Genomic DNA, 13,566 nt, shown 5'->3' with positions numbered 1-13,566 from the left:
GGCTTACAGTAGTAACACCCTTATCGGCATTGTCATCATCATCATCATCATCATCGAAAAGCTGAGAAGCTAAAGAGTGAACCGGTTGGTTGAACCGAACCGCTGCGTTCTGAGCCGGTTCGAGCCGGGCAATTTGAAAACAGAGGGCGGGAAATTGCCTCCACGGCGCCTATAAATAGCCATTTTCTCAACAGTTCTTGTTTTCGCGGGGGAATTTTGTGGAAAGGGCGGTCCGCCGCGGCGAGATCGAATGCTTCACGAGCTGCTCTTGGCGCTGGTAGGCTACACCGGCGACTTCGTGATCGACGTGAGGGCGCCGCGTGAGCCTCTTGACAACTTCGCTTCCGAAATCTCGGACGATTCTCCAACATTTCGGCTTGCCGCGGATATCTCCTTCATTCACCCGTCCGAGAGGTGTCGGATCATCGATCTTTTTTGCTAGAATTTGATTTTTTTGTTAGATGTATCGGAAATTTTGCGCATCGTTGATTTTATACCCTGATTACTGCTTGAATCGTGTTTTTGCGTGCAGATGCGTCATCGAAAGGCTTCTTCCTCTGGGATTTTACTATAGGGAGCTCGATCGGTTTGCGGCGTCGTGCCGAAACTTGAGCTCCGTTGTGGATAAGCAAGGTGTTTGTCGAAAGGGTGTTGCTTTAGGGTCTTTGAACGGTGGATCGAGTAGCCCAAGTACCTATCGCAGGGCTGTGGCCAATGGAGTTGTCGAGATTCTGTCAGCGTACAGAGCTGCTGTTCTTCAACTTGAGCAGAGGCTTCTGGGAGATCCCGAACCCATTCTGGCTACTGTTACTCAGGGAATGAGCAAGGTACGCTTTGTTTTTTTTTGCTGATGTGTATGACAGGTATTTTGATGATAAAGTCCCCCATATATCCGACAATTGCTATTGCAAGATGTTGTCTCAGTGCCACGACCAATAAGTGATGGTTTAATCTTGCTCGGTCACGTTATATTGAGGATTTGGCCACGCATCGGATGGTCTATTCATCCTCCGTGTCTGTTTATGGGCGTGTTTACAACGCCGATAAACATGATAAAACATAGGGAAGGAAAATCTGAACGATCCATAATGTCATCTATATATCTCGCTTTGAGTTATTTTCCTTTTGGTTACCATTTAGGCTGAAGTTCTGTTAAATCGTTAGCATCTGCTCGAATGGTTTTTGTTACTTCTAAGGAAGGATCAGTATTCGGGTTTCTAGTTCAATCTTGATTTAGAAATATGACCCAAACACTGTATGGTTTAATATCATAAAATAATGGTTGAACCTGGGCATATTCATCGTCGAAACAAATAATTAGTAAGAAAGTCTGGTTTGCAAATTAAAAAGTAGTGAACGTTAAAGAACCGTGGCTATTGCATTTTGCTAGTGAATATTCGGCTTGAGTCCCTTATTACATCCTTGAGAACAGTGTGACATCTTTCAATTTTTGTTGCCACAAAAAAGAAACTTTTTTTTTAGATTTCTGCAAAATGATTTAACTTTCAATGTTTTTATTCTCCAGTTTCTTGCAATTTTGCCTCCTCTGCATGAGCTCATCGTGGAAATAGAGCGGGATGACGTTAGAGGGGGGCAACTTCTCGATCTTCTTCACAAAAGATGTCACTGTGGTATGCCTGAGCTTCAATCTTGCATTCAAAGGTATCTTTATTTGTTTGTTCATTCTACCGTTCTATGACTTCGGTTCCTTCAATAATCTTTTGGTTTTCAATCATTCTCCTTGCTGGTAACTTTTGCTGTTGGAGTCCAAATGATAAACGCTCTCACAATGGCAGGTAATTTGTTTTACATTTGTTAATGATTTTTTTTAGAGCAAATATCCGCGGAAGGGCACCAACAAGAGACTCTATTGGTCTTACAAGCGCTTAACTGGGGGAAGAGAATTGTCATTGTATTAAGCATTCTTAGTTTACCTTATAGCGGATGATCTATTGATTATAAAGCCTTGTCAATAAGGTTCTGTTTTTTGCTGTGAAATATTTGCCCTGCATATTAAAAGCTTCTAGACAAAGTTAATCCAAAGATGTGGTGTACTTTGTGTCCTTGTGTCGGTTAGTAATTTATTGTCGTTTCAATGTTTTGGTTATTCTTCTTTCTTATTTAATGGCTGGCTAAAAGACAAAAATTCTTTTAGACCTTTGAGTTTCATATTAAGTGAAACCGACTTATTGTTTTAAATACGTAATCAAGGCATAAACTCTTTCATGTTTCATTGAGAATGGATTTCATGAGATGCGCATCTAGAAATTGGTTACTCAGAACCTCGTTTTAGTGATTTCATGCGTATCATTTGCACAACTTTCATGCAATTTGGGTCATGATTACAATGTTTCTATGCCACAACATAGGAAAACTTGTATACTACAGTCCCCGATGGCTCACATTTTATACCTCCACAGTCTCCGATGAACCTTTTATCTTCCATTGTCTTTTCTATTATCTTTCATAAAAGAATGTCTTTTCTATTAAGTTGAAGAAAAATTTTCGGCACTTTAACCGAAAAGACGACTCTATCTTAGTGTCTGTACAATCCGCTGCAAACAGCAAAGCTTTGCCTCTTAAAATTACGACTTGTTCGATTATCACTGAGGTCTACTTCTGATGTTTTCTGGAGCGAAATGAACAAATTGAAGATATGAACGAATTGGTGTCCTCATTTTTTCCTCCAGGGGGGAAAGTCTTGTTATAAAACTCGTTGCAGGATAGCCACAATGTTCCTACCTCCTTTCTAACCCGTTAATAGACGTTTTGTATCATTATAATTAATGGACATCAATGTCCCAGTCCATCAAGCACTCAGGTCGCACTATCTATCAGCCCCCGTTGGATTATCTATGATCTAAGGTTGTAGAACAATCTTTATCATTCCATAGCAACTGCCGGGAATCGCATAATATAGTGGCTGAGTTGCACATATGATGTGTCATTCCCTGGTTGAATGATTTTTCTCAGACAGAGGAGATGGTCGAGCTACATTTCCACTTGTGCCTATTACCTCCATAATACTGGGTCCTTTTACGTTTATAACTACGGTAAATGGATGCATCACGAGTGGGATGTAGATTAATTCTACCAAAAGAATTCTTTTTAAGTTCTTAAAATTTCATGTTGATGTGGTATTTTCTCAAATTACGCTCTTCGCATGCACCTTCCATTTCTTCAAGTAAAGCCAGTCCCATAACAGTACCTGTATCTGCACTACAACTAGAAACACCTAATGCAATCGATAATTCTTATGCTTCGTTATTTTGATGATTCAAATAATTATTTGTCGCACGTCGTATCTGACGACTCAAAACAGTCACTGTAAGTCAGTTATTTTCCTTAATTTGTGAATCATAGGCTTCTTTGGCATGGGCATCAAGTGCTTTATCATCAACTTACCTCTTGGCTGGTTTATGGCATTCTTCAAGATCAGCATGGAGAATTCTTCATTGCGAGGTATTTTCTCTTGTGATCAGTTTTCGATTTCAACATTTTTGGTTTTCCCTCATGTCTCAGCGTAATGATCCAATGAAGGATAATTTTTTTTTTAGACTAATATTGCCGACTAAATTAACACATTTTTGTGCTGGTATGATCCTCAAAGGGGATCTATCAAATGCGCAGGAAGATAAACCCCAGTGGAGATACAAGAGTCAATAAGAAAATTCAAAGAAAATAAAATAAGTAGTTAAAAGACCAAATCTAGATTCCTTTCTCTAGACGAATGAGAATCTCAAAGCCTCCAGCTTCAGTTGCATACGACTGCCCCTCAGTTGCCTGGCCTTTCTTGAAATTTCGAGAGCTGCCTCTTTTCTGCTCTGCCTCCGTTTAAATTCGCATGAGTTGTGTTCCCATGGGATCTCCTCAGTCTTTTCCTTTGATAAGTTAGGCTATGGAACTCATTAGATTGGAACCAAGACTAACTGGCCCACTCTATCCCTTTCATAGATTTGTGGGACTTCCTCGGCCTCGCTGGATATTATGCCCTCATTTTTGCCCTTCCACGCTCAAAACTCTTGAAGAAGGATGCATTCCAATGATCCACGGACGCAGGAACATATTTAGGAGGATGTAGAGAGAGAGTTAGAATCAGGTAATAGGAGGCTTACGGGTTTGTCTAAAGTTTTCCATTGGCCTATAGAGATCGCGCCTTTGGGCTTTTGGTCCCCTGGGCTGGTGGGCCTGAGGCTTTCGATGTATTGCGTCACTTGATTAATCTTTTGGAATGGTGGAAGGATTTTATTCCTTGCGGATTTCCGGGGATATCAAGTTTTCTTCTATGTTTTTGCCTTGGCCATAAGAAATCGTTTCAGTTCTGCCCCATTATGTTAAATGTGCTGGATTTTGGTAACATTTTTCCCTTTCTTTTCCCTTCTAAATGGCTGCATTTAAGGGAACCACTAGATAATTGATTACTTTCATTGAATGATTTAATTTTTTTTGTAATTATTTTCTGGATTTCAACTTCTCTTGTAGAGAATCAGATAACGATGGTCCGGATAATGAATCATCTGACAGAGATAGTGGAACAGGATCAATTGATAAGACATCCACTGATGCTTCTTATGGCGATTGGAATTTGGGCTTCCATATAAATTTGGTATGTTTTGGATATCGCTCTTTTCACTGTTTCCCTACTAAAAACCTTGTTGCTGATCTAAATTTTGTGTAGTTTTTATTAATTTGTGCTGCCATTAAGCTTACAATACATGGACTCACTATTCGGACATTTTACTACTCTTAGCACTCTACAGTTTGACGTATGTCAACTCAAGAAAAATGTTTTGGTTGTTGTTTCTGGCCTCTTTTTATATGCTGGTCTGAGAGGATCCTTTTAACTTCTAAAAAGTGCGCTAGGAATTTGAATGTTAGAACGGGGACCCAAGAGTCAAGTTCTGACTGTCGTAATATAGGTTATTATATTCACACTAGTTGCATATGAATTCGTACTTTGAATTTTGTACGTATTGCTAGCTTTCCTTGTTCAGGTATCTTCAATGAATGTTTAAGCATTACGATAGACCCTCTTTGGGGGGAAAAGATACTAACCTTTTCGCACCTCCTATCTTGAAGAGACACATGTCGACTCTGTTACTCATGTAGGTTCTGATGTGTTCGTGGAATGGCTCTGTCTTCATTTCTCTTAATGATAGGACTCTTCAAGTTAAAAAAAACATGAAAATCTGAAATTCTGAAATTGGTATCAAATGTAATCACTTTCTTGACAATTCACGCGTCATAACATACAGCTGGGAAATGATTTTACCCTTGGCGTGTATTATGCAATCTAGATACAGTATTCAACTGATGTTGATCATATGAATATCTGAACTGTTTGTTCTGGTGCGGATAGGGCATGCTTCCGAGACATATTGACATGCGCACTGCTGAATCAGTACTTTTTGCCGGAAAAGCTATAACAGTTCTCAGAAATCCAAGTTCTTTCAGATTTCGTGAAGCTCTAGTTCATCAGCAGAGTTATAAGGTATCCAACAAATTTCAAGGCATTTCTGGGAACTTTGCTTTCCAGAAAGAAACTAGAACACCGAGTTTTGCTGGCGAACTTTTCCCCCAGTCCGAGTCGGACAAAATTGAAGGCATGCTTCAAGAATTAAAGGTTTTGAAATTTTATATTTTTCTGTGTATGCGGATCCGTTGTAATGGCTTTTTTATAAAGTGACTGTCGGTTATTTCATTATCTTCAGGACTTGAGTGAGTTTCAAAGCAGAAAGTTTACGTTAGTTGTCAACTCTATCCGTACAATTGCTGCTAATCACCTGTGGCAGGTCTGTGTACATTTTTAGTGTCGTCTTGGAATTCATGTTCTTCTAATTTATACTCATTTATCTTTTATTTTCACAGCTTGTGGTTGTACGTGCTGACCTCAATGGACATCTCAAAGCTCTCAAAGATTATTTTCTCCTGGCCAAAGGAGATTTTTTCCAGGTGAGTCGCTATTCTTTTCTCCAAATATTACACAACCAACTGTTGTGATGTTCTTGCAATGTTTCCCTGTCAATGGATTTGTTTACGCTTTGTTCTATTTTTATGTTTTAATCAGAGCGGGCATTACACGCCACAGCATAATTTGTTGAGGTATTGTGGATGATTCTTGTAAATATGACATCGATGAAATTGGACAAATATTATTACACAAATCATGTTAGCCTTTCTTTTTAAGCTTATGTCAAAGATTAGTTTGAGGCGAAAGAAATGATTCAAACTTCTTTCTCCTATTGTCTGCAAAATTTTTTATTTTCACGCTTTATATATGTATCCTCTCTCAGTAGAATTTCTTATTGATTGAAACAGTGCTTTCTAGATGAGAGTCGTCAACTGATGAAGTTGCCACCTCGCCAGTCCACTGCCGAAGCTGATCTAATGGTCCCCTTTCAGCTGGTAAATATCTATACCATTATTCTGAAATCTTGTCTCCACTAACCTTGCCAGTGTGCGCGTGCGAAGTTTTTCACCATCTGTCTCTAACAGAAGTTGTACACTACATTTGGGTGTCTATCGTTTTCATTTCCTACCCTACTCTGATCTATAATATCTGATTTCCAATGTCCACAGAACTCCAATGTCTTATCCCTCCCCTAATGTCATGTCATATTGAGGAGCAATAAAAGGAATCTAACCCAGAAGGAGGGTGAGACAATTGGGAACCAGAATCTAGTTCATACAGAAGTGAGAGGCCTGGATGATGGAAATGCCAACCTGTAGTGAGCCTGTCGATGATCCCATACAATTATTGGAGTCAGGTCAATATGGTACCATGATTCTTTGGGGCTGACTTTAGGGTCCATAATTTTTTTGTTAACGACTAATCCCATCATAGATATACGATGAATCTTGCACTCTTGGTGCCTTGGGGAGCAGCCACCATCCAGGAGTGTTCCCTTTGCATGCTTAATTTGTGAATTATTGTGTCCTCCAATTAGAAGGAATCTTCCTCGGGGCCCTAAAGGAACCAGATGTGTAGTTTCCAGTTATTGTCATTTTGTACTCGCGGACATGATTATTCTTGTGATATATCACCGTTTTCCCCTCTTCGCTGGCTTATATCCTCGCAACATTTCCATAATCAGGAGAAGGTGAATGGAAGAATAAACAATTCCAGCTCTGAGATAAGCTAAAGCTCTCAATGCTCCATCTTTTCTCATAACTTTACTGTCATCTTGGTCTCCTGCGAAAGATTTCTTCAACCTTATTACTAATAATATTTCCTAAGATATGAATAACTGTTCCCAAATTCAATTGATTTATGTTTCGGTTCTTCTGATCGAACAAATTCAATCCAGGGTCCATATAGGATAAAAAAGAAGGTTAACGGAAACAAAAAAGTTTGTTATTGAGTTCTGTCTTTCACTGTAGCTGTGACTTTCCTCCATTCTATTTAGCTTTTTATTCTTTTCATTATTTGTATTTTACAAATTAATCGCTTTATTATCCCCTCCTATTATCTTTCATCTTTCCACTTCCTTTTAAAGTTTTAAGTGACCCTAAACAAATCTATTCTGTTCTACCTATTTTTCGAGATTCTGTAACCAAGGGCCTGGATACCACGTTATCTCGATGGATTATACCGTTGATAGACAGTCGCTTGTCTTCTGAATCTCAGTAGAATATATTGTGGACTTCCTCCGTTGAATTTGTGATGTTAAGTTGTATCCTTTTATTGTTGAAAAAAATCCTCTCCTTTTTCTGTTGTAGTTATTGTACTGTGTTAGAAGAACCTTACAGATAAGATAATTGACTAATATGATCGTAGAGCCTAAATTTAGAGAATTTCCTCTTCCATCCTTTTTAATCTCTCTAAAGATCCCTTGAATTGGAGTGCATGGAATAAAAAGTATATTTTGAGACCCAAAGACTTCATAGCTACCAAAGAAGACAAATTCTGATTTTAATAATGTTGTCTCTACTTCAGTTTGGACTGTAAAGTATATTGAACAGCAGAAGCAGGAAATTATTCTTTGAATTCGTGATGCAGGCAGCTCTTAAAACTATCAGTGACGAAGATAAATACTTTTCAAGAGTGTCTATAAGGTTTGATCTTATTATTATTTTCCTTCAATGATACAGATCTCCATTCAGTGATACATTTCACGGATTATCGCACACTTCTCTGTAGGATGCCGGCTTTTGGAAGCAATGAGGGGACCGGGCCTAAAGATTTTGGAATGAAGCTAGGGATATTTCAAGGCACTGATTCATCAGAGGGGTCCCTTGATGGCTGGGATTGTATTTCTCTTGACTACTCTCTCAACTGGCCTTTACCAATGTTCTTCACTCAGGATGTTCTTACTAAGTAAGTCATTTTTTTGAAAGATCTTACTAAGTCATGTAACTCAATAATATGTTAATGTTTCAATTTTGATGAGACAACGAATTTTATCCTCAAAACTTCAGATATGGCCGTATTTTTCAATATTTACTCCAACTCAAGAGAACTCAGATGGAGCTTGAAAAATCTTGGGCTGCAGTTATGCAACAGAATCACTTCGAATTCGCTGGATATCGTAAAGATAGAAAGAATTATTTTATTTCCCAGATGTTACAGCAGCAGTCCAGACCCATGTGGCGTGTGCGCGAGCATATGGCTTTCTTGATCAGAAACCTTCAATTTTATATTCAGGTCTAGTGTGTGCACAAAATCATGCTTTGATGACTTCATGTTTAATATTTTTATCAGTGTGGAATTCTGAGATTACATTCTGAATTCTCTTATTAACTTATTTGGCAGTTTGTTTTAGATGATAAAATGTCGTGCATTTTGTAAGTTGAAGAATCTTCTGTTTTAATTTTCTTTTATTCTAGAATCTTCTTTTTTAGAAGAAAACTTCTAGAGTCCCTTAGAACTTTTAGAATCTTCTAGAAACTCTCGAAGTTAAAAAATCACAGAAGATTATGGTCATTGTTTTGGCTAATCCCCCCTTTTTTCTTGGTGTTTTATCTCGAGCTAAGAATTCAAAATTGATTATTTAGCTTGGGATTGTTTTTTCCATATTTTGTTTTTGCTGAAATCTGGGAGCATCCACAGATATTCACAGATTTCAGTGTACCTGCATTTATGAAGCCCTCAATTTTCTCCTGCTTTACGCCTATGCCATTTGAGATTGTTTTGTCCAGTCCTGTTTATCTGTTGATTTGGACTCCTCTCCCTTGAAATCATTGAATAACAAGAGTTGTCATAGAAAATTTTCACATTTAACTATTTGCACAATCCATCAGCAGCCCTATTAATAACTAGTTAGCCTTCGGTAGATTATTATATTTTCCTTTGGTCTGGATACCCTGCATCAGATTCAACTTTCAATGAAGGCCTGAATAATTTGTTTAACGGTGATATTTTTCATTTAGCCATGGGTCTGAAGAATCTTATCTCCATGAAACATCAGGAAATTTTTAGAAACTGCATAAATGTCATCATAACTGATTGCCTAAAAAATATTGAAAACAATATCCTGCCATATAAGACGTGCCAAGACAGGAAACTCTTTTTTTTCGCAGGTTTACTTTATATTGATTCCATAGCTTGGGATTTTGAGAAAAAAATGCATTTTACCTTTTATTAGTTTCTGAATCTAGAGTTTGTAAGCTTTTCGAGTCATTTTATGCCATAGATAACCCGAAATACCAAAAAATTAATGGCATAAGTTGCCTTTAACTTTATTAATTGCTATGGGAAGTTATGTGATACCATGTTTTAATCACTTTAATGTTAATTATGTCCTTGTTAATGAGGTTGTTAAGCTCTCTTTTTATTGGAAACGTAACTTTAGAGAATCTAATGGAATAAAACATCTGCTGATTTTCTGATGTTATGGTAAACAAGGTTGATGTCATTGAATCTCAATGGAACATTCTTCAAGCGCACGTGCAAGAGTGTAGTGATTTCACTGAGCTCGTAGCCTTTCACCAAGAGTAAGTTGATTCCTCTTCACCCTGATTGCTTTCTTGGTTCCTTTGTTTTGAATTCTCTTCTGCTGGTTTTTACCACTGGGTTACTTACCTATTGCAGATACCCCTTTAGAGTTGTTATCGTTATATTCAAATAATACATGCATATAGGGAACGGCAAGTCCGGGACGTGACTCCCCGAACGTGACGGGACGGATGACGATCTGTGACGGATGGTGACGTGACGAAAGTTTCGTCACGTCACTGTCCCGTCACATGTCTGAGGATTTCAGAAAAATCCGTCACGTTTGCGTCACCGTCACGGTTTGCGGCGTCCCCGTCACCAGATGGCGTCACCGTCACGTGTGACAGGAAAAAAACAATGCGGAGGAGAGAGAATTGGAGGGGCATATCTCCAATTATCTTTGGACGGCAGCCTTTTGCGCGCGCGAATTAATGCAGGAACTTTTCTGCAAAATGCCAAGAAATTGAGTTAGCGATGCCATGTGGCAATATCTCGGCTCTCGAAAAGCTTAAATCTGACGATTTTTAGGCTTTTTGGTCATTTTTAAAAATCCGTCACGGCCATCATCTGTGACGATCGTCCCGTCATGTCACTTGTCCGAGGCCCCCCCCCCCCGTCACCGTCACGTCACTGTCACGCCCAGTTCGTCATCCGTCACCATCACCGTCACAGACCCCTAATTTCGTCACCGTCACTGTCACGTCATCCATCATGTTGCCATCACCGTGATGTGTGACATGACAGATGACGGCTGCCGTTCCCTACATGCATATCCAGATTGATGATCCATTACGAAATAAAATAGCTGTCAAATTTCTAGCAGCAATCTCTTTTACGTATCTGTCGTGGAGTCTTGTTCCCTGTATTTAAGATTAAAGTTTCTGATATGATCTGAATGGTTACCTATGGGAGACGAAGACGAAGACGTGGCCATGTATGAATTCTAACGGGACTATTCCTAGGAGACCTTGAGTAACAAATTACATGCCCTGATATTTAAGCTTTGTGTATCCTGATCCTGAGATTATAGTTCAGGGACACTGACGGGACGATTTTTCGGCCCGGGGACCACCAGACAGGACGGTTTTCGTCCCGTGGGATGAAAAACCATCCGTCCAGAGGTCTCGGACAATGGACGGATGGATGTAGACAAAAAACTGCCGGATTCACATCCGACGGTTGAGATCTCGCCATGTGGCCTTGCTATGACAATTTGCATCAAGGTCCCTGTATTTTTTCGCCGTGCAAACTGACGCCGCTCAGAATTAATTGTACATATGTCCATTTGCATTCCCTCTCCTCCATATTTCCCTTAAAAACTTTGAAAAATCTATATTAATATATTAAAAATATAAATTGGGTTTTTTCGTCAGGGACGAATTTCGGGACAAAAATTCATCCCGGGAGGACTGGACGGGACGATAAACCGTCCCGGTATGATCGGACGGGACGGTTTTTTTATTGTTGGACGAAAAACCGTCCCGTCCTTCGTCCCTGAACTTACTCTGGACGTCAGACGGGACGAAATTCGTCCAGTCCCATCCATCGTCCACGTCCGGGACGAGCCGGAACTATACTTGAGATTACCAAGGCCTCCTATTTCTCACTGTAATTTGAACTCAAAAACTTAATTTTCAGATATCTGATCGCCTTGATTTCACAATCCTTCCTGGATATTGGGTCCATCTCTCGGATATTGAACAGCATTATGAAACTCTGCTTGCGGTTCTGCTGGAACGTTGAAAACCAAGAAAGCATCTCAAACTCGAGCGAACTGGAGCAAATAATTGAGGTACGTGTGCTGTTTCCTTTCTCTCTCCTAAAACAAATTACGATGTCCGTTTCGTCGTGATATAATTGAAAATGGGAAAAATAAAAAAAACCGATGCCGTTAATTTCTTTTAGGAATTCAACAAGAAGTCAAACTCTCTCTACACGATCCTCCGTAACAGCCGGATTGCCGGAAGTCAACGAGCTCCGTCTCTGAGGCGGTTTCTCATGCGCCTCAACTTCAACTCTCTCTTTGAGGTGTGTCTTAAAACCAAAAAAGAAAAAAAAAATACGTAGATCACAGGTCAACGGGTGATGTCATCTGCGTTGACTATCTCAGGTGCGTGGACTTAACATTAGCCGGTCTCGGCCCACCCCGCCTACTGCCCTCTAGCTCTAAAGGCACTGCCTTTCAGGTACATAATTTTTCCCTTTGATTATGTAGCTTGTCAAAAATTGTTTTATCAAATATTAGTCTTCCTCTATGCTAAATTTCATTTAAATAGATTCCTCATATCTTAATTTCCTGCATAAACACGACACTTTGATAAATAATACTTAATTTGGTATAGCCACACTAGAGAAGCTAATTTCGCTTATTTAGATGTCTTGGTTTTTTATCAAAGTATGCTAAAGTGGGTGGGGTTTCCATTTGAAAAATAATATTTAAGACCATGGAGAATTTTTTTTATTGATTCAATAATTTGCCATGATTATTTCATCATAATTCATATTTCTGTACCCATAATTGCTTCTATTAGGCGCCTAATTTATAGTCTCCTTCAAGACTGTTGTACCCTTTAACGGGTACTAGAGAAGAGCCACCTTTAAGGTGTATCATGACTTTATTCACTCTTGCCATGAGGAAAAAATATAAGGGGCATGGAGAATTTATCCATTAAATAGTTTGCAGAAATACCCCCAAAATCAAAATCCTTCAAAAGACTATTTTTGTATCAATGGCTGGGCTAGGGTTCAGAAACTACTGCCGGAGATGACGTCACCGTCAAAATCAACGAGGCAGAAGAGTCTGTCAATGCAATGTCATCATTGACGGCGTCACCGTCGCTCCCTCTCTTTCTATCGTGTACCAATTTTCGTACCAAGTGCGAAAATTTGGCCGCACCAAACCTCCAGTGCAAGGTTTGAAGCTCTCCGGAAATTTGCATCACACATCACACAAAATTGTATAATTGTGTGAAAATTTTGTCATTAGAATTTATCTGTATTAATGCTTTACGTAAAATGATAGATTTTTATTTACAAATAAATAAGTATTTAAATTGTTTTATAAACATCAGATATCATGTAAGCACAATTTTAAATTTAATATTTGTAATTTTGAAAATAATTTATAAATATTGATATCCAGCAAATTGTACATAGAAATATATATTTTATACATACTAAAATATGTACTTGTTTTTTTATCACCATAAGATATGCGTAGGTAAAAATTCTTTTATAATAGCTAAATAAATTCGATATTAACTACAGAAGAATTTGTAGACACTACTTTATAAATATATTCATTAAAGATACCAAATATTGGATGACCATAAGACATCACGTTGGCAGGAATTATTTTATAATAACTTGATAATATTAAATTTAACTTCATGACTCCTTATATCTGCCACTTTAAAGGTAATCATAATTACATTGTATGTAATCAACAAATAACACTAAATGTTGTATAAATATAAGATATTACGTAGGCATGAATTGCAATATATATTTATATTCTAAATACAGTTTTGTGAAACGAAATGTGTTGTTTTATCAATACAAAAAAATGTATTCAAGAGTCGTTCATCAGCTTTGAGCAAAGAAAATCTTTGATCTAATCCCCCTTTGGAAAT

At 38.4% G+C, this 13,566-nt stretch overlaps 1 protein-coding gene across 5 annotated transcripts; it reads left to right on the top strand.

Moving 5' to 3' along the window:
- Nucleotides 1-210: 210 nt before the first annotated feature.
- GCP4 (GAMMA-TUBULIN COMPLEX PROTEIN 4) lies at nucleotides 211-12,972 on the top strand. Of its 5 annotated transcripts, none has more exons than XM_078589318.1 (17): nucleotides 211-414; nucleotides 533-827; nucleotides 1,526-1,662; nucleotides 3,364-3,462; nucleotides 4,483-4,606; nucleotides 5,360-5,623; nucleotides 5,712-5,792; nucleotides 5,869-5,952; nucleotides 6,319-6,405; nucleotides 8,000-8,055; nucleotides 8,141-8,317; nucleotides 8,419-8,644; nucleotides 9,845-9,933; nucleotides 11,573-11,726; nucleotides 11,840-11,962; nucleotides 12,045-12,120; nucleotides 12,684-12,972. In XM_078589318.1, the coding sequence occupies exons 1-16, from the start codon at nucleotides 251-253 to the stop codon at nucleotides 12,096-12,098; spliced, it is 2,214 nt and encodes a 737-aa protein (XP_078445444.1). In that variant the 5' UTR covers nucleotides 211-250; the 3' UTR covers nucleotides 12,099-12,120; nucleotides 12,684-12,972. The 5 variants fall into 5 exon arrangements, with proteins under 5 accessions (XP_078445444.1, XP_078445443.1, XP_078445445.1 ...); XM_078589317.1 differs by having other exon boundaries at nucleotides 12,677-12,972; XM_078589319.1 differs by lacking the exon at nucleotides 12,684-12,972 and adding an exon at nucleotides 12,466-12,666.
- Nucleotides 12,973-13,566: the final 594 nt, after the last annotated feature.

Source organism: Wolffia australiana, chromosome 17 (genome assembly GCF_029677425.1).
Source record: "Wolffia australiana isolate 7733 chromosome 17, ASM2967742v1".
Classification (NCBI taxonomy): Eukaryota; Viridiplantae; Streptophyta; class Magnoliopsida; order Alismatales; family Araceae; genus Wolffia; species Wolffia australiana.
The sequence above is the reverse complement of the archived record's forward strand: the minus strand, read 5'-3'. Positions and strand labels throughout refer to the sequence as shown.